Here is an 18,615-nt window from a genome sequence, read left to right as displayed (position 1 = left end):
TGGATCTAGGATGGACACAAAATGCTGGAGTAACTCAGCGAGTCATGCAGCATCTTTGGAGAAAAGGAATAGATGATGTTTTGGGTCGAGACCCTTAATTACAGGCAGCATCTCTGGGGAAAAGGAATCTTGCCACTTGTCAGATCAACCTTGTGCTGGGGGCTGGCATCATGATATGCTGGAAATGTGTAGGAGGGTCAGAGGAATATAGAATAACATGTTGATAAAATGATCCAGTTCCATTTTCTAACCACACATCATTAATGAGAGGATCATTCCCCATGTGCTCAGAGATGCTGCCTGAGCCGCTGAGTTACTCCAGTACTTTGTCTCCTTTTCCCCATCGACATTGTGCAGTTACTCCTCTGTCATAATTGATGGTGGGAAGATTCCTCTAATTTAGTTTAGTTCAGATCAGTGATACAGCATGGAAACAGGCCCTTCGGCCCATAAGTCCGCGCCGACCAGCGATCACCTGTACGCAGGCAAGTGGGACTAGTGTTGCTGGGACATTGTTGTGCTGTGTGGGCGAGTTGGGTCGAAAGGCCTGTTTCCACACTGTATCACTCTATGACTCTATCACTAGTTCTATCGCGTACCCTAGAGACAATTTACAAAAGCCAATTAACCTACAGGCCCGCATGTCTTCGGGATGTGGGAGGAAACCGGGGTACCCGGAGAAAACCCACGCAGGTCAGGGGGAGAATGTACAGGCAGCACCCGTAGTTGGGATGGAACCCGGGTCCATAGCGCTGTGAGGCAGCAAATCTACCCGCTGTGCCACCGTGCTGCCCAGTGACGTCATTGGTGGTGGTGGATAGAGAGGCTCCCTAGTGACATCATTGACGGGGGTAGAGAGGCTCCCCAGTGACGTCATTGATGGGGGGGGATAGAGAGGTACTCCGGTGACGTAATTGACGGGGGGGTAGGCTCTCCAGTGACATCATTTAAGGGGAAATCCTCAGGTGACGTCACCGACAGGCCGAACGTCAGCGTGACGTTCCCCGGGCCGAGTGCGTCACCACGTGACTTGTCCGGCAGGCCGTGCGCGCGCCCGCCCGCTGGTCGGGGCGGTGACGTCACACGCGCACCCGCTGAGGCCCGTTAGGCGCACGCGCACGCCGCGCGGGAGAGGCCGCGGCTCCGGCACCGATACCGGGGAAAGGCTCACGCCGGGTCTGCAGCCGAGGCCCTGCTCAGCCCAGCGAAGGGCCTGCACCGCACGGTGAGGGGAGCGGGGATAGAGGGCAGCGTGGCGGGGGGGATGGGGATGGGGATGGGGAGTAATTTCTGGGGGGGCTTGGGTGAGGGGCGAGTGGGTGAGGGGGGAGTGGGTGAGGGGGCAGGGGAGAGGAAGAGGGGAGGGGTGTGGGGGGGGGAGGGGGAGGGGGGAGGGGGTGGAGGGGGAGTGGGTGAGGGGGGAGTGGCAGTGGTGGTGAGGGGGGGATGGGGAGGGGGAGGGGGCGGGGGGGGAGGGGGCTGAGTGGGTGAGGGGGGGGGTGATGGGGAGGGCTGCGGTGGGAGGGGGTGTGTGCTAGGACGGTGGGAGGGTGGGTGAGGGTGGGGTGGGGATGGGGGGGAGTGCGTAAGGGGGAGGGGTGAGGGTGAGGGGGGTGGGTGAGGGGGGGTTGGGTGAAGGGCGGGGGTGGGTGAGGGGGGTCGTGGGCGCGTGTGGGTGAGGCAGGGAAGGCGGTGTAAGGAGGGACACAGAGTGGAAAGCAGTTCGAGGAGCTTCTGGTACTAAATACAATCATACAATCAAAAGAAAGCTGTTTGCTGCAAAAAGCAGACTCATTCAGTGTTTCCAAAGCCTGAGTAGTTATTCTTCATACAACGGCTATTAACTAAAAACAAATAATTTAATTGTACCTTTGTACATGTGACCAAAAAATATCATTGTCAGTGTCCCAATTCGCAACTGTGAAACCATTATGCCTCATACTTTGTCTTCATCTCTGGCCTTTGTCCAACCATCTGCCGATCAAAATCCCCTTAGTTGTATCCACCTATCACTCGCGTGGCGATATGGGCCTGCACGGTGGTGCAGTGGTAGAGTTTAGTTTAATTTAGTTTAGAGAAACAGCGCGGAAACAGACCCTTCGGCACACCGAGTCCGCGCCGACCAGCGATCCCCGCACATTAACACTATCCGACACACACTAGGGACAATTTACATTTTTTTCAATCAAACCAATTAACCTGCAAACCTGCACGTCTTTGGAGTGTGGGAGGAAATAGGAGCACCAGGGAAATACTCATGTGGTCACAGGGCCAATGTACAGACTCCGTACAGCGTCAGAGACCCGGGTTCGATCCTGACTACGGGTGGTGACTGTATGGAGTTTGTGCGTTCTCCCTGGGTTTTCCCGGGTGTTCTGGTTTCTTCCCATACTCCAAAGACCTACAGGCTTGTAGGTTACTTGTCCTCGGTAAAGATTGTAAATTGTCCCAAGTGTGTAGGATAGTGCTGGTGTGCGGGGATTGCTGGTCGGTGCATACTCGGTGGGCTAAAGGACCTGTTCCCGCACTGTATCTCTAAGCTAAACTAGCCAGGCACCACAGTTAGTCTCGCACTCCCCCATCACCTCCCAAACCCACCACCTCTACTGGAAGAGCGTCAAAGGCAGCAAAGACATGAAAATACCGCTAAAATCTACCTCATCGGACAACCTCAGCTTATCTTTAATCGGAACTTATCTTGCATTAAACGGTATTCCCTTTATCCTGTATCTGTACACTGTTGACGGCTCAATTGTAATCATGTATAGTCTTTCAGCTGACTGGTTAGCACGCAACAAACAGCTTTTCATTGTACATCGGTACACGTGGTAATAAACTAAACTAGGTTCAGACAAAATGTTTAAACTAAAGATAGACACAAAAAGCTGAGGTATCTCAGCGGGACAGGCAGCGATCTTTGGGCAGCATTTCTGGAGAGAAGGAATAGGTGATGTTTTGAGTTCAGACTCTTCAGACCTATGTTCATTGTTTGACTGTCATTGTTCTTTGAAGAATTCATGTGCTTTGGATAAAGAGTAATCACTGGATATACAATATTTTTAGATTGAGTTTGAAAGTGAGTGGAAGCTGATCAATTAGTTTATTGCCATATAAACAGCGGTGCAGTGAAGTCCAACAATATATACAACAGCAAAATGGTACAAAGATTGTAGAGCAATCTGAAGTTGTGCAAAAATAATTGCAATATTTGTAGATCTTATTTAGTGTCAGGGGTTATGGGGGGAAGGCAGGAGAATGGGGTTGAGAAGGAAAGAGATCAGGCATGATTGAATGGCGGATGGTCAAATTCTGCTCCTGTAAGTTTGAAATTGCAGCAGAATGAGGAAAAGTTAAGAGTATGTGGCAGCACCTCTAGGAAGGGGTATAAGTGAGGTGGTTGTTCAGTAGTCTGTTAGCTTTGGGGAATAAGTCTGGATATCTGAGCTTTCAAGATCCCAATATCTCCTCCAAAAGGTGCAAGAGGTAAAAAGGGATTGACCAGGGTGGCCAGGCACCCTTGACGATAACTCCAGCCTTCCTGATGCAATGCATCGTGAAGATGGACTGGATGGAAGGAAGTGATGAGCCTGTGATGGGCTGAGATCTATATAAATAAAATAATCGGTGAAGGAATGAGAGGAGAACTGGTTGTGGTTGATTGAGAGGGATGTCGTTAGATTGGTAGAGTTAGATTTCACAAAGTGCAGACAATAATTTACCAAAAGCACAAAGAACCAACAAGAACAGAGGCCCTTGTTTGACTGGCAAATGATGGTGGTATAAGAATTATACAGTATGGAAATTGCCCCTGGCTCAACAGCGTCCATGCTGACAAACATGCCCCATCTACACTAGTCCCATCTGTCTGCCCGTATCCCTCCATCCACAAGTTCTAGAGGTAGAATTAGGCCATTCGGCCCATTCAATCATGACTGATCTCTACCACCTAATCCCATTTTCCTGCCTTCTCCCCATAAACCTTGACACCGGTTCTAATCAATAACTTGTCTACCTCTGCCTTCAAATATCCACTGACTTGACCTCCACAGTCCTCTGTGGCATTGAGTTCCCCAGATTAACTACCCTCTGACTAAAGAAGTTTCTCCTCACCTCCTTTCTAAAAGAGCGTCCTTTAATTCTGAGACTATGAGCCCTGGTCCAAGACTCTCCCACCAGTGGAAACATTCTTTCCACATCCACTCTATCTATGCCTTTCATTGTTCTGTAAGTTTCAATGAGGTCTAACCTTCTAACTCTAACTCCAGCGAGTAGAGGCCCCGTGCTGTCAAACTGTCATCAAATGCTAACCCACTCATTCCTGGAATCATTCTTGTAAACCACCTCTGGACCCTCTCCAGAGCCAGCACATCCTTCCTCAGATATGGAGTCCACATTTGCTCACAGTACCCCAAATACGGCCTGACCAGCGCTTTATGGAGCATTACATCTCCATTTTTGTATTCCACTCCTCTTGATATAAATGCTAGCATTGAATTTGCCTTCCTTACTACCGATATACCTTTCCTATCCATGCATCTGTCCAAGGGTCTTTAAAATATTGTTATAATACCTTCCTCAACTACCTCCTCTGGCAGATCGCTCCATATACCCACCACTCTCTGTGTAAAAATAGTGCCCCTTAGGTTCCTATCAAATCTTTCCCCTCTCACCTTATACTTACGCCCTCTGGTTTTTGATTCCCGCATCGTGGGTAAAATAATATGATCCGATTTTCAGAAAAACTAATATCATCTTTATGCACAAAAATCCAATGGAACAGAGGCCCAAGTGTCTGCCAATTGAACGTAGTGTTAACCCAAGGAAGAAGCTTATAAAGTTGGCAGACATAGCAGTAAAGCTGAGGATGGGAGTGTGAAAGACTAAGATCTTCTATAGCAGGGGTCGGCCAAGGGGCCAGGACATATGTCTGTGAGCGGTGGCGGGCCACATCTATCACGTGTGCACATGGCTCCCGCCCCGGATGGCAGGCATCAAATCACGGGTTCACATAGATCTCGCCCCTTCGAGGACGCCACCCGGAGCACTGAGATCAAATATCACACTCACTCGTCCCCGGCCTACTGACAACCCCGATTCCGACAGTGAAGCCCAGACACACAAGGTGTGCCGCCATGCCGGCAGCTTTGCGCAGGATTCACTCCAGCATTTTTTTCTGCCTTCAATTTTTCCAGCATCTGCAGTTCTTTCTTAGACATTCCAGATACCGGAGATAGCGGAAGTCTGCGGGCCGGATGATTGAGGGGAAAAAAAAACGACTGCGGGCCGGATCCGGCCCGTGGTCCGCAGGTTGCCGACCCAATAGACAATAGGTACAGGAGTAGGCCATTCGGCCCATCGAGCCAGCACCGCCATTCAATGTGATCATGACTTATCATCCCCAATCAGTTCCTGCTTTCTCCCCATATCCCCTGACTCCGCTATCTTTAAGAGCCCTATCTAGCTCTCTCTTGAAAGTATCCAGAGAACCTGCCTCCTCCGCCCTCTGAGGCAGAGAATTCCACAGACTCACCACTCTCTGTGAGAAAAAGTGTTTCCTCGTCTCCATTCTAAATGGCTTACTCCTTATTTTTAAACTGTGACCCCTGGTTCTGGACTCCCCCAACATCGGGAACATGTTTCCTGCCTCTAGCGTGTCCAACCCCTTAACAATCTTATATGTTTCAACAAGATATCCTCTCATCCTTCTAAACTCCAGAGTGTACAAGCCCAGCCGCTCCATTCTCTCAACATGTGACAGTCCCGCCATCCCGGGAATTAACCTTGTAAACCTACGCTGCACTCCCTCAATAGACCCCTCTTCTATAGGGGCATAAAAAGAAAAAGTCTAGTAAGGATGTATTGGCATTGGTTTATTGTTGTTAATTGGACCAAGACACACTGAAAAAGCTAACCAGACAAAGATTGAGGGAGACCTGATAGAAATATATAACATTTTGGTTGGCATAGATAGGGTAGACAGAACTTCTTTTTGCAGGATGGAAATGTAAAAGACTAGGGCACAGCTTTAAGGTGAGAGGGGCAAAGTTTAAAGGAGATGTGCAGGGCAAGTCTATTTTTACACATAGGGTGGTGTGTGCCAGGAACATGCTGCCAGGAGTGGTAGTGGAGGCAGATATAGTGGTATTTAAGAGGCTTTTCTTCTAAACCCCATTCACTGAAGAAATTCCTCATCTCTTTTCTAAAGGTGCGTCCTTTTATTCTGAGGCTAGGCCCTCTGGTCCTAGAGTCTCCCACTCGTAGAAGCATCCTCTCCGCATCCACTCTCCGGGCCTTCCACTATCTGGTAAATTTCAGTCTGAAGAAGGGTCACCTATCCTGTTTTTCCAGCGATGCTGCCTGACCTGCTGAGTTACTCCAAAATGTTGTGTCTATTTTCATAGAAACATAGAAAATAGGTGCAGGAGTAGGCCATTCGGCCCTTCGAGCCTGCACCGCCATTCAATATGATCATGGCTGATCATCCAACTCAGTATCCTGTACCTGCCTTCTCTCCATACCCCCTGATACCTTTAGCCACAAGGGCCACATCTAACTCCCTCTTAAATATAGCTAATGAACTGGCCTCAACTACCTTCTGTGGCAGTGAATTCCAGAGATTCACCACTCTCTGTGTGAAAAATGTTTTTCTCATCTCGGTCCTAAAAGATTTCCCCCTTATCCTTAAACTGTGACCCCTTGTTCTCGACTTCCCCAACATCGGGAACAATCTTCCTGCATCTAGCCTGTCCAACCCCTGAAGAATTTTGTAAGTTTCTATAAGATCCCCCCTCAATCTTCTAAATTCTAGCGAGTACAAGCCGAGTCTATCCAGTCTTTCTTCATATGAAAGTCCTGACATCCCAGGAATCAGTCTGGTGAACCTTCTCTGTACTCCCTCTCTGGCAAGAATGTCTTTCCTCAGATTAGGAGACCAAAACTGTACGCAATACTCCAGGTGTGGTCTCACCAAGACCCTGTACAACTGCAGTAGAACCTCCCTGCTCCCTGGTTTTCGGTTTAAACCAGTATCTGCAGTTCCTATACAAGTTTCAATGAGGTACCCCCTCATCCTTCTAAACTCCAGGCCCTGTGCTGTAAAATGCTCATCGTATGTTAACCCAAACATCCCCGGGATCATCCTCGTAAACCTCTGGACCCCCTCCATTGACAGCATATCTGTCCTCAGATATGGGCCCAAACTTGTTTTCTAACTGTGTATTTTTGTACCAATGTCTTGCTAATTTTCTTGCTCACTCATTTTCTTTTCACCGTTCTGTAGAATTTCTGTGTAAGTTATGTTTTTGTATTGTGACACAAGGTTTACAAATAAGACACAAAATGCTGGAGTAACTCAGCTGGCCAGAAACATCTGTGGAGACGTTTCGGGTCGGGACCCTTCTTCAGACTGATGTCAGGGGAGGGGGCGGGACAAAGATAATGTAGTCGGAGACAGTAAGACTAGTGGGAGAACTGGGAAGGGGATGGAGAGAGAAAGCAAGGGCTACCTGAAATTAGAGAAGTCAATATTCATACCGCTGGGGTGTAAACTACCTCAGTGGTATGACGTGACTTCTCTAACGTCAGATAGCCCTTGGTTTCTCTCTCTCTCCATCCCCTCCCCCTTCCCAGTTCTCCCACTAGTCTTATTATCTCCGACTACATTCTATCTTTGTCCCGCCCCCTCCCCTGACATCAGTCTGAAGAAGGGTCTTGACCTAAAACATCGCCCATTCCTTCTCCAGAGATGCTGCCTCATCCGCTGAGTTACTTCAGCATTTTGTGTCTTCCATCTATTTTCTATGTTGTCTATGTGCCAGTGAATCTGCTGCAAGCAAGATTTTCATTGAACCTCTACCTCACTGTACCTCCGTAGAAATGGGCTAGAATATAGTTCTCAGCATTGCAGCGTATGAGCTCCACAGTCCACATAGGGGTAGATGTGATTCAGGCAGGACCCTAGCTTATGGAAGGGCCATTTAGAAGCCTGATAACAGAGGGGAAAAAAGTTGTTCCTGAGTCTGGTGGTGCGCGCTTTCAAGCTTCTGTACCTTCTGTCGGACGGGAGCGGGCGAAGAAGGAATGGGGTGGGACGGGGTGGGACAAAACTTTGATTATGTTGGGTGTTGTCTGTGTGGAGTTTGCTCGTTCTTCATGTCTTTGATATTGGCTGCTTTCCCGAGGCAGTGTGAAGTGTAGATGGAGTTAAGTCAAGGGAGAGTTAAGAGTGTTTTATTGTCATATGTCCCAAAACAGAACAATGACATTCTTACTTGCAGCAGCACAACAAATATATAAACATTGTACGCTGTTTTGCATTGTACGCATCACATTGAATGGCGAAGGGCTGAATGGCCTACTCCTGCACCTATTGTCTAATATAAAGCCCATAATAAACAACAAAAATGTTCAGTATATATTAAAAAAACAGGCAAATAGACAATAATAGTGCAGTCATAAATAATGTCTGAAGAAGGGTCTCGACCTGAAACGTCACCCATTCCTTCTCTCCAAAGATGCTGAATGTCCCGCTGAGTTACCCCAGCTTTTTGTGTCTATCTTCGGTTTAAACCAGCATCTGCAGTTTCTTCTTACACTAAAATAATGTGCCCTGAGTCTGTAGTTCAGAGCCTATTTGGAGGTTGTAGTGTTTAATAGCCTGATGGGGGGTGGGATGGTCTGTGTCAATGATGGGACGTCTGGCCTGTGAGATGGACTAGGCCACATCCATAACTCTCGACAATTACTTGTGTTCTTGGGCAGAGCTGTTCCCAAACCAAGCTGTGATGCAACCCGACAGTCTGCTTATTCTGGTGAACCTATATAAGGAGAGGAAATGCAGCACGGTGGCGCAGCGGTAGAGTTGCTGCCTCACAGCACCAGAGACCCTGGTTCGATCCTGACTATGAGTGCTGTCTGTGCGGAGTCTGTACGTTCTTCCTGTGACAGCGTGGGTTTTCCCCGGGTGCTCTGGTTTCCGGCTATAGGTTTGTAGGTCAATTGGCATGGGTAAAGATTGTAAATTGTCCCTAGTGTGTGGGATTGCATTAGTCAGCGTGGACCCGGTGGGCCAAAGGACCCGTTTCCACGCTGTATCTCTAAATTAAAAAGGTTTGAAAGAGGAGTGAAATGTAAAGGGGGGGTGGGGCCGGTATTGATTGTGGGTTTTGTTCCTCTGCAGGGTGAGGGCATGGACGTGGCCAATCACAGCGTGGTGCTGCTGCAGCAGCTGAACGTGCAGCGGGAGTTTGGCTTCCTGTGTGACTGCACCGTGGCCGTGGGAGACATCCATTTCAAGGCCCACCGGGCCGTGCTGGCTGCCTTCTCCAACTACTTCAAGATGATCTTCATCCATCAGTCTAGGTACATGGCATCCTCACCCCCTTCCTCACTCACTCTCCGCTGGTCGGCTGCTCTGGAAGCTCAGGAAGAGCTAATGAATTGGACACATAAGATAGACACAAAATGCTGGAGTAACTCAGCGGGACAGGCAGCATCTCTGGAGAGCAGGAATGGGTGAAGTTTTGGTTCGAGACCCTTCTTTAGATTGAGAGTCAGGGGAGAGGGAGACATATAGATATGGTAGGGTAAGGTGTGAAAGCACAGATCAAAGAGGACAATGATAAAGAAATAAAGATTGGTACATTGTATACCTTGTTGTCACCTTCCCCATAGCTAACAATCAGTAATATTTCATCAGGTGGAAAATGAAACTAGTCAGAGAACTAGGATGGGGGAGGGACAGAGAGGGGGAAAGCAAGGGTTACAAAGTTAGAGAAATCAATATCAAACTGCTCGGGTGTAAGCTGCCCAAGCAAAATATGTGGTTCCTCCAAATTGTATAGGCCTCACTCTGACATTGGAGGAGGCCCAGGAGAGAAAGCTCAGTATGGGAGGGGGAGTTTAGTGTTTAGAAATTGGACATATAATTTGGAGTAGTGTGCAGTTCCGGTCCCTCCAGTACAGGACTAATGTGGAGGCTTTGGTGAGGTTAAACAGACTGGTGTATGTTTATTATTGTCACGTGTACCGAGGTAAAGTGGAATTTTGTTTTGCATGCTATCCAATTCAATCAAATACTGCCCGACATGAATACAATCAAGCCAAAATCGTACAATAGGGAGAGCAAAGGGGAAGATACAGAGTGCAGAATATAGTTCCCGGCATTGTAGCGCATCAGTTCCACAGACAAAGTCCAATGTCCGCAATGGGGTAGAGGTGAATCGGACAGTACCCTAGCTTATGGAAGGACCGTTCAGAAGCCTGATAACAGAGGGGAAGAAGCTGTTCCTGAGTCGTGGTGGTGCGCGCTTTCAAGGTGTTGTAATGTCTGCTGGACGGGAGCGGGGAGGAGGGGTGGGACAAGTGCACACTTTCATGCATGTATAGGGAGTTGGCCGAAGGGCCTGTTTGCGCGCTGTGCTGTTCTCTAACCCGTCTGTTCTGACCCCTCTTCCCTACAGCGACTACATCAAGGTGCAGCCGGTGGACATCCAGCCGGACATCTTCAGCTACCTGCTGCACCTGATGTACACGGGCAAGGGGCCGAAGCAGCCGGTTGATCCCAGCCGGCTGGAGGAGGGCATCCGCTTCCTGCACGCCTACAACCTGGTGCATGACCCGGGCCACGGGGGGCCACTCTTCGGTCCCCACCACGAGGTGCTGCCGCTGCAGTCCCCCAACCTGTACGGCATCCAGATCTCCGGCTCGCAGAAGGTGCAGGTGGCACAGAGCGCGGGCCGGAGCGGGCCGCCCGGCCTGGGCTTGGACCAGCCGGGCCAGCTGCCCTCCGGCCCAGTGGCCAACATTCCCGAGCACCGCTACGCCAGGCCGCCCATCACCCAGGAGGTGGCGACGCTCGGGGAGGACAGCAGCCCAGGAGCGACGGCGGCCGCGGCCCGCGGACTACAAGTCCCCGGCCTCGGCTTCAAGAGGGGCAAGTCCCACAAACACTACTCCTGCCACTACTGTGGGGAGAGGTTTGCTGCCAGGGGCAGCCTGCGGGACCACCTGTACTCCCATGCCAGCGGCACCCTGCCCTCAGCCACCCCACCGGCAGCCGCCCAGACCAGGGGGCTCGGAGACCACCCCCAAGAAGCCGAGAAAGCCGAGGGGCTGCTGGGGGAGGAAGTGCAGCTACCAGCCGCTAACCAGCACGAGACCAACAACCTGGACGAGCATCCTCCCGTCGGACTGACCGTCACCGTCGGAGCCTATGGGGGCGACGCCATTGAGAGCGGTAGCTTCGGCACGGCCAAGAGGAGGAAGTTCGCCTGCTCCGTTTGTGGCCGTGAGTATCCGACACTGGTGGGTGCTGGAGGTGGGGAAGGAACGGCCTGGCAACTGTGGGCTGGGCCGGCAAAGTATTGGTTAAAGTGCACATTGTCAGATTTTAATAAAGGCCATTTTTATACATCTTGGTTTCACCATGTAGAAATTACAGCAGTGTTTATACATAGTCCCCTCCATTTCAGGGCACCATTATGCTTGGGACACAGCAATGTCATGTAAATGAAAGTAGTCATGTTTAGTATTTTGTTGTATATCCTTTGCATGCAATGACTGCTTGAAGTCTGCGATTCATGGACATCACCAGTTGCTGGGTGTCTTCTCTGGTGATGCTCTGCCATGCCTGTATTGCAGCCATCTTTAGCTTATGCTTGTTTTAGGGGCTAGTCCCCTTCAGTTTTCTCTTCAGCATATAAAAGGCAGTCTCAATTGGGTTCAGATCGGGTGGTTGACTTGGCCACTCAAGAATTTACAATTTTTTAGCTTTGAAAAACTCCTTTGTTGCTTTAGCAGTATGTTTGGGATCATTGTCTTGCTATAGAATGAACTGCTGGCCAATGAGTTTTGAGGCATTTGTTTGAACTTGAGCAGATAGGATGTGTCTATACACTTCAGAATTCATTGTGCTGCTACCATCAGCAGTTGTATCATCAATGAAGATAAGTGAGCCAGTACCTTCAGCAGCCATACATGCCCAGGCCATAACACCCCCACCACCGTGTTTCACCGATGAGGTGGTATGCTTTGGATCTTGGGCAGTTCCTTCTCTCCTCCACACTTTGCTCTTGCCGTCACTCTGATATAAGTTAATCTTCGTCTCATCTGTCCACAAGGCTTTTTTTCCAGAACTGTGGTTGCTTTTTTAAGTACTTCTTGGCAAACTGTTACCTGGCCATCCTAGTTTTGCAGCTAACCAGTGGTTTACATGCAGTGTAGCCTCTGTATTTCTGTTCATGAAGTCTTCTGCGGACAGTGGTCTTTGAAAAGCCACACCTGACTCCTGAAGAGTGTTTCTGATCTGTCGGACAGGTATTTGGGGAATTTTCTTTATTATAGAGAGAATTCTTCCGTCATCAGCTGCAGAAGTCTTCCTTGGCTTGCCAGTCCCTTTGCGATTAGTAAGCTCACCAGTGCTCTCTTTCTTCTTAATGATGTTCCAAACAGTTGATTTTGGTATGCTTAAGGTTTGGCTGTCTCTAACAGTTTTATTCTTGTTTCTCAGTCTCATAATGGCTTAATTGACTTTCATTGGCACAGCTTTGGTCCTCATGTTGATAAACAGCAATAAAAGTTTCCAAAGATGATGGAAAGACTGGAGGAAAGACTAGGTGCTGAGAGCTCACTTATACCTGCATTAAGGGGGCAATTAAACACACCTGAGCAATTACAAACACCTGTGAAGCCATGTGTCCCAAACATTATGCTGCCCTGAAATAATAATAATAATAATAATACATTTTATTTATGGGCGCCTTTCAAGAGTCTCAAGGACACCTTACAAAATTTTAGCAGGTAGAGGAAAAACATGTAAGGGAAATGAAATAAATAGTAGAGACATGACTAGTACACAAAGTAAAGACAGAATACAATTCAAAACACAATATGAGGCAATTAATGCACAGATGAAAAGGGAGGGGGACGTGGGGCTAAGGATAGGCAGAGGTGAAGAGATGGGTCTTGAGGCGGGACTGGAAGATGGTGAGGGACACGGAATTGCGGAACAGTTGGGGGAGGGAGTTCCAGAGCCTGGGAGCTGCCCTGGAGAAGGCTCTGTCCCCAAAACTGCGGAGGTTGGACTTGTGGATGGAGAGGAGACCGGCTGATGTGGATCTGAGGGACCGTGAGGGTTGGTAGGGGAGAGGAGGTCAGTGAGATATATGGGGGCCAGATGGTGGAGGGCTTTGTAGGTGAGGATCAGGATTTTGTAGGTGATCCGGTGGGAGATGGGAAGGTAGTGAAGTTGTTTGAGGACTGGAGTGATGTGATGCCAGGATTTGGTGTGGGTGATAAGTCGGACGGCTGCGTTCTGGACCAGTTGGAGTCGGTTGATGTAGGTGGAGCTGATGCCAAGGAGAAGTGAGTTGCAATAGTCCAGTCGGGAGGAGATGAAGGCATGGATGAGTCTTTCAGCAGCGGGAGGTGTGAGAGAGGGTCTGAGTTTGGCGATGTTGCGGAGATGAAAGAAGGAGGTTTTAATGAAATGGGGGGACTATGTATAAACACAGCTGTAATTTCTACATGGTGAAACCAAAATATAAAAATACCCTTTAATAAAAGCTGACAATGTGCACTTTAACCACATGTGATTTTTTAATTTCAAATGTCAAATTGTGGAGTACCGAGGCAAATAAATAAATGATGGGTCTTTGTCCCAAACATTATGGAGGGCACTGTATATATTGTATCTATAGTATTTCTACTATACATGTTTATAATGGAGCCGTCCACAGAGTACAGATACAGGATATAGGGAATAATCAGGGTGGGACAAGTTTTTGAATATGGTGGCTGCTTTTCTGAGGCAGAGTGAAGTGTAAGTGGAGTCAGTGGTGGGGAGTCTGGTCTGTGTGATGGACTGGGTTACGTCCAAAACTGTCTGCAATTCCTTATGGTCGTGGGCAGAACTTGTTCCCAAACCAAGCTGTGATGTTTCCCGACAGGATTCTTTCCATGGAGCATCTATGGAAATTGGTCAAAGTTGTTGGAGACATACTGAACCTTCTTTGAATGGCCACCGTTGAGGAGTTGATGAGGGGAATGAGTAGGGTGATAACAGAGCATACAATCAGGAACATTTAATCAGGTGGACTGTAAAACAAGTCAAAGAACTAGGATGGGGGAGGGATGGAGAGGGAAGTAAGGGTTTCGTGAAGTTAAAAAAGTCAATATTCATACTATGAATATAAGCTGCCCAAGTGAAATATGAGGTGCTGTTCCCCCAATTTACATTTGTCTTCACTCTGACAATGGAGGAGGCCCAGGATAGAAAGTTCAGCGTGGGAATGGGAGGGGGAGGTAAAGTGTTTAGCAACCGGGAGATCGGCTAGGGGGAGTTAAATATTCCCATCAATTTCCACACTGACCTTTCAGTCCTGGGCCTCCTCCATTGTCAGAGTGAGGCCCAGCGCAAATTGGGGGAGCAGCACCTCAGATTTCACTTGGGCAGCTTACACCCCAGCGGTATGAACATTGACTTCTCTAACTTCAAGGGTCTGAGCTGTAGGGAGAGGTTGGACAAGTTTATTGAAAAGAAAATACACAAAATGGGAGAAGTATTTCCGTCGGTTGTTGAATTCATTGAAATTTAAAAAATATATTGTAAACTTGTCCAAATTATTTTATAATTAGTTGGTAGATTTATAGAATCCATTGGTTTTTGTTCTAATTGTAGACTTATGGAATGTATTAATTGTTATAATGTATTGTAGACTTATATAAGTTATTGAATGTTTGTTTAGAATGTATTGCACATAGAATGTTTGTGTATCATTTATTGAATGAACGAAACGTTACGCCTCACATGATGAGTCAGTGCGACCCAAGGTATGCAAAGATGGGCCATGTAAAGTGCACAGACTTATAGAAGTTATTGTTGCGTGCTAATCAGTCACCAGAAAGACTATATTATTACAATCGAGCCGTCCACAGAGTGTAGATACACGATAAAGGAATAACATTTAGTGCAAAGTAAAGCAAGTCAAGTCTGATCAACGATAATCTGAGGGTCCCCAATGAGGTAGATAGTAGTTCAACACTGCTCTCCAGTTGTGGTAGAATGGTTCAGTTGTCTGATAACAGCCGGGAAGAAACTCTCCCTGAATCTGGAGGTGTGCGTTTTTACACATTTTGTACCTCTTGCCCGATGGGAGAGGGGAGAAGAGGGAGTGACCGGGGTGAGACTGGTCCTTGATTATGCTGAGGCAGTGTGAGGTGTAGATGGAGTCGATGGATGGGATGTTGGTTTGAGATGGTCTGGGCTGCGTCCACAACTCACTGCAATAATAACTAACCCCTGTTCTGTCTTTCTCTGTCTGCAGACGCGGCGGAGCCGGAGCCGGAGGCAGGTGCCCTGTCCCCGCCGCCAGCACCAGCGGCCACCGCCGGCCCAGAGGAGCTGCCCTCGCGGCGGCAGCAGCAGCTGGCAGCGGCCGAGCTGGAGGCCGCTTTCCGCACCGTCTTCGCCAACTACGAGTCAGCGCGCGTGCACGCCCACTACAAGTGCGCGCGTGGCGGGTGCACGCTCCCCGCCACGGGAAGCGCGGTCACGGTGACTGCGCCGGGCCGGCGTGGTGGCGGCGACCGCTTCGTGCACCGCTGGCTGTGGGAGCGGGAGCTGACGTACTGCGAGCGCACGGGTGTGTACTGGCTGTTGTACGAGGAGGGCCGCGGCATGTACTGCTACCTGTGCCGGCGCCACGACGCCCACAACCGGCAGAACAAGAGCAAGGTGTTCAACGGCACGCCGGCTGTGCGCTACAAGAAGGCAGCGCTGCAGGCCCATGCCGAGTCGCAGCAGCACGGAGCTGCGGTCCGCGCCGAGCTGTCGGGCCGCCTGTCCGCGCGCCAACTGGCCCGGAGCGGACAGCAGGAAGCGGCCTCGTTGCGCGCCCTTTTCCAGGCCGCCTATTGGCTGGCGAGGGAGGGGCTGCCAACTGCAAAGCTACGCCCCGCGCTGCTGTTGCTAGGCGCCACTCCCACGCACTTCCGGCGCGCCGCTACGCTGTGCCGCGTCTTCCGCGCGCTGGGTTGCGCCGTGCGCAGGCGCGTGCTGCTGGGCCTCCGGCGTGCCGCTCACTTCGGGCTGCTGTGCGAGAGGAGCGACCCGGAGGCCGGGGCCGGCGTTGACTCCGCGCTGCTCGGCTTCGTGCAGTACGTGGATCCCGACTCCAAGGAGGTGACGTGGAGCTTACTCTTCGCCGAGGTGGGCCGCACAAGCGCCTGGGACTCGGGTGAGGAGGTGGCCGGGGCGGTGGGCCGCGCCCTGGGCCGCGCGGAGCTGGAGGGCAGCCGCCTGGCCTGGCTGGTGGCCGAGCAGGCGGGCGAGGAGGAGCCGGCGGCGCGGCTGCAGGAGGGCTGGCCTGGGCTGCTGGGGATGGCGTGGCCGGGGCGGCGGCTGCTGCTGGCGGGGACTGGGCGCGGGGGAGCCGGGGCGTGCGGGCCGTTGCTCCGGCTCCAGGCCTGGCTGTACCAGCTGTGGGAACTGCTCGAACGTTCGCCCGCCCTGGCCGAGGCCTACCTGGCCGCCCGCATGCCCGGAGCAGAGGCTGAGGTCTCGCCGCCCAGCCGCCTCCTCCGGCCAGCGCTGCTCCGCCGGCTGCGACGGACCTGCCGCCGGTGCCGCCAGTCGGTCGAGGCGTCGGTGGAGGGTGCGTACGAGGATCTGCCGGCGCTGCTGCGGGCGCTGCGGGCTCAGGGCGGGGTGGAGGCAGCGGCCTGCGGCCTCTGGGCCCAGCTGAGCTCTCCGCGAGCCGCGGGAGGCCTCTACATCCTGCGGGAGGTGGCGGCCGCTCTTCTCGGCCTGACACGGGCCCTGCGCCGGGCCAGGGGGCTACAGGCACCGCCTGACGCCGAGCTGCGAATTGCCCTGCAGCGGCTGCGGGAAGCGGCAGAGTCCGGGGCACCGCTGAGCCGCCTGCGGGCCGACCTGGAGCCCGGCGGCCGCCTGTCAGCTTGCGGCCTACCGCCGCTCGACGCCCGCGACCAGGCCGAGCTGCGCAGCCTGCTGGAGGCCTACACGGCCGGGCTGGCGGCCGAGCTGCGACGCCGCTTCCTCGGGCCTGAGGCCGGGGCCTCGCCTCTGGCCGCCCTGGCCATCTTCAACCCGCTGCTGGTGCCCGAGCCAGGCTCCCCCGAGGCGGCGGCAGCCCACGGGCAGGCCCAGGTGGCCGCCCTGGCCTCCCGCTTTCACCCCGGGGAGGCAGGCGCCGAGGCCCGGCTGCAGGCTGAGTGGGCCCGGCTCCAGCCCGAGCTGCGGGCCTGGCGCTCCAGCCTGCCTGCCTCGGCGCTGGCCGAGCCCGGGGCCACGGCTGTCGAGTGGAGCCTCCGCCGCCTGCTGCGTCTCCGTTCCTACCCGGGGCTTGCGGCTGTGGCTGAGGCGGCTCTGGCGGCACCCGTGGGCCCGGCGTGGGACGAGCGGGCGGCTGGAGCCTTGCGTAGGGTGGAGGCCCGGCTGAGGGGAGGCAGCTGCCGGGACGCCGGGCTGCTCGACAGCCTCCTGCACATCAGCGTGAATGGCCCCGAGCTGGGCACGACGGAGTGCTCGCAGTTGCTGGAGGAGGCGGCGCACACGTTCCTGCAGCAGTGGCGGCCCGGAGCCAGGGCCTCGCCCGAGCACAAGCCCCACCTGGCATCGGTCAAAGCCGAGGAAGTGGCTGAGAGCTCGGAACAAGAGCTGGAGCAGGAGCAGACGGGGGGAGCTCTGCAGCACCAGGCCGACATTGACAGCGACTCGGAGAACAGTCTCTGCGACTAGGCCCTGGGTTTAGCCCTTCCCTCAGGCTTTACTCTGGGCTGGGAGTCAGGACAGGTCTGGTGGGAGGGAAGGTCAGTTGGATGCTCTAAAGTGGATCAGAATGGTGGTTCATCAAGAGAGAAACAAGGAACTCCAGTTGCTTGTTTACCCAACAGGAAGGACATAAAGTGGTGCAGTTACTCAGCGGGTCAGGAAGCATCGCTGGAGAACATGGGTCAGAAACTTCACCTATTCACGTTCTTCAGAGACCGTTCATTAAAACTGGAACGTGATGGGTTGTGTTTCACAGTATTTTCACAGCCTCGCTATTCCCCTGCAGACTTGAGTTGGAACCGGGGTAGGAACCGAGCTGGTCCACAGAGTTATGGCAGCTCTATCCCAGAGCTGCATTGATTGATTAAAAGATACATCAAGGGAACAGGCCACTGAGTCCACGCCGACCATTGATCACCCATCACACTAGTTTTATGCTATTCCACAGTCTCTTCCACTCCTTCACTAGGGGGCAATTGACAGAGGGCCAATTAGCTTATAAAGCCGCACGTCTTTAGGATGCGGGAAGAAACTGGACCACCCGGAATAAACTCACTTGGTCACAGGGAGAACGTGCAAACTCCACACACAGGCAGCAGCCGAGGTCAGGATCGAACCTGGATCTCCGGTGTTGGGAGGCAGTGGCTCTACCAGCTGCACCACTGTGCCACCCTATTTCACCGGATTCGTAGAAACATTGCGAGAGGTGGTGCAGTGGTAGAGTTGCTGCTATGCAGCGCCGGAGACCCGGGTTCGATCCCGACCACGGGCGCTGTCTGTACGGAGTTTGCACGTTCTCCCCGTGACTTGCGTGGGTTTTCTCC

At 51.9% G+C, this 18,615-nt stretch overlaps 1 protein-coding gene across 1 annotated transcript; it reads left to right on the top strand.

The window, feature by feature from the left end:
• Nucleotides 1-1,096: 1,096 nt before the first annotated feature.
• On the top strand, nt 1,097-18,615 carry LOC116977149. The gene is made up of 4 exons (XM_033027509.1): nt 1,097-1,225; nt 9,179-9,360; nt 10,461-11,287; nt 15,324-18,615. The coding sequence occupies exons 2-4, from the start codon at nt 9,188-9,190 to the stop codon at nt 17,756-17,758; spliced, it is 3,435 nt and encodes a 1,144-aa protein (XP_032883400.1). The 5' UTR covers nt 1,097-1,225; nt 9,179-9,187; the 3' UTR covers nt 17,759-18,615.

Source organism: Amblyraja radiata, chromosome 9 (assembly GCF_010909765.2).
Source record: "Amblyraja radiata isolate CabotCenter1 chromosome 9, sAmbRad1.1.pri, whole genome shotgun sequence".
In the NCBI taxonomy this organism is placed as follows: Eukaryota; Metazoa; Chordata; class Chondrichthyes; order Rajiformes; family Rajidae; genus Amblyraja; species Amblyraja radiata.
This window is presented reverse-complemented; position numbering and strand designations above follow the sequence as displayed.

Bases quoted from the DNA above. Each gene is read 5' to 3' on its own strand.
- LOC116977149 (XM_033027509.1), top strand. From the start codon at position 9,188: ATGGACGTGGCCAATCACAGCGTGGTGCTGCTGCAGCAGCTGAACGTG. The intron at 9,361-10,460 runs GTACATGGCATC...TCTTCCCTACAG, and splicing joins ATCTTCATCCATCAGTCTAG to CGACTACATCAAGGTGCAGC. The intron at 11,288-15,323 runs GTGAGTATCCGA...CTCTGTCTGCAG, and splicing joins CGCCTGCTCCGTTTGTGGCC to ACGCGGCGGAGCCGGAGCCG.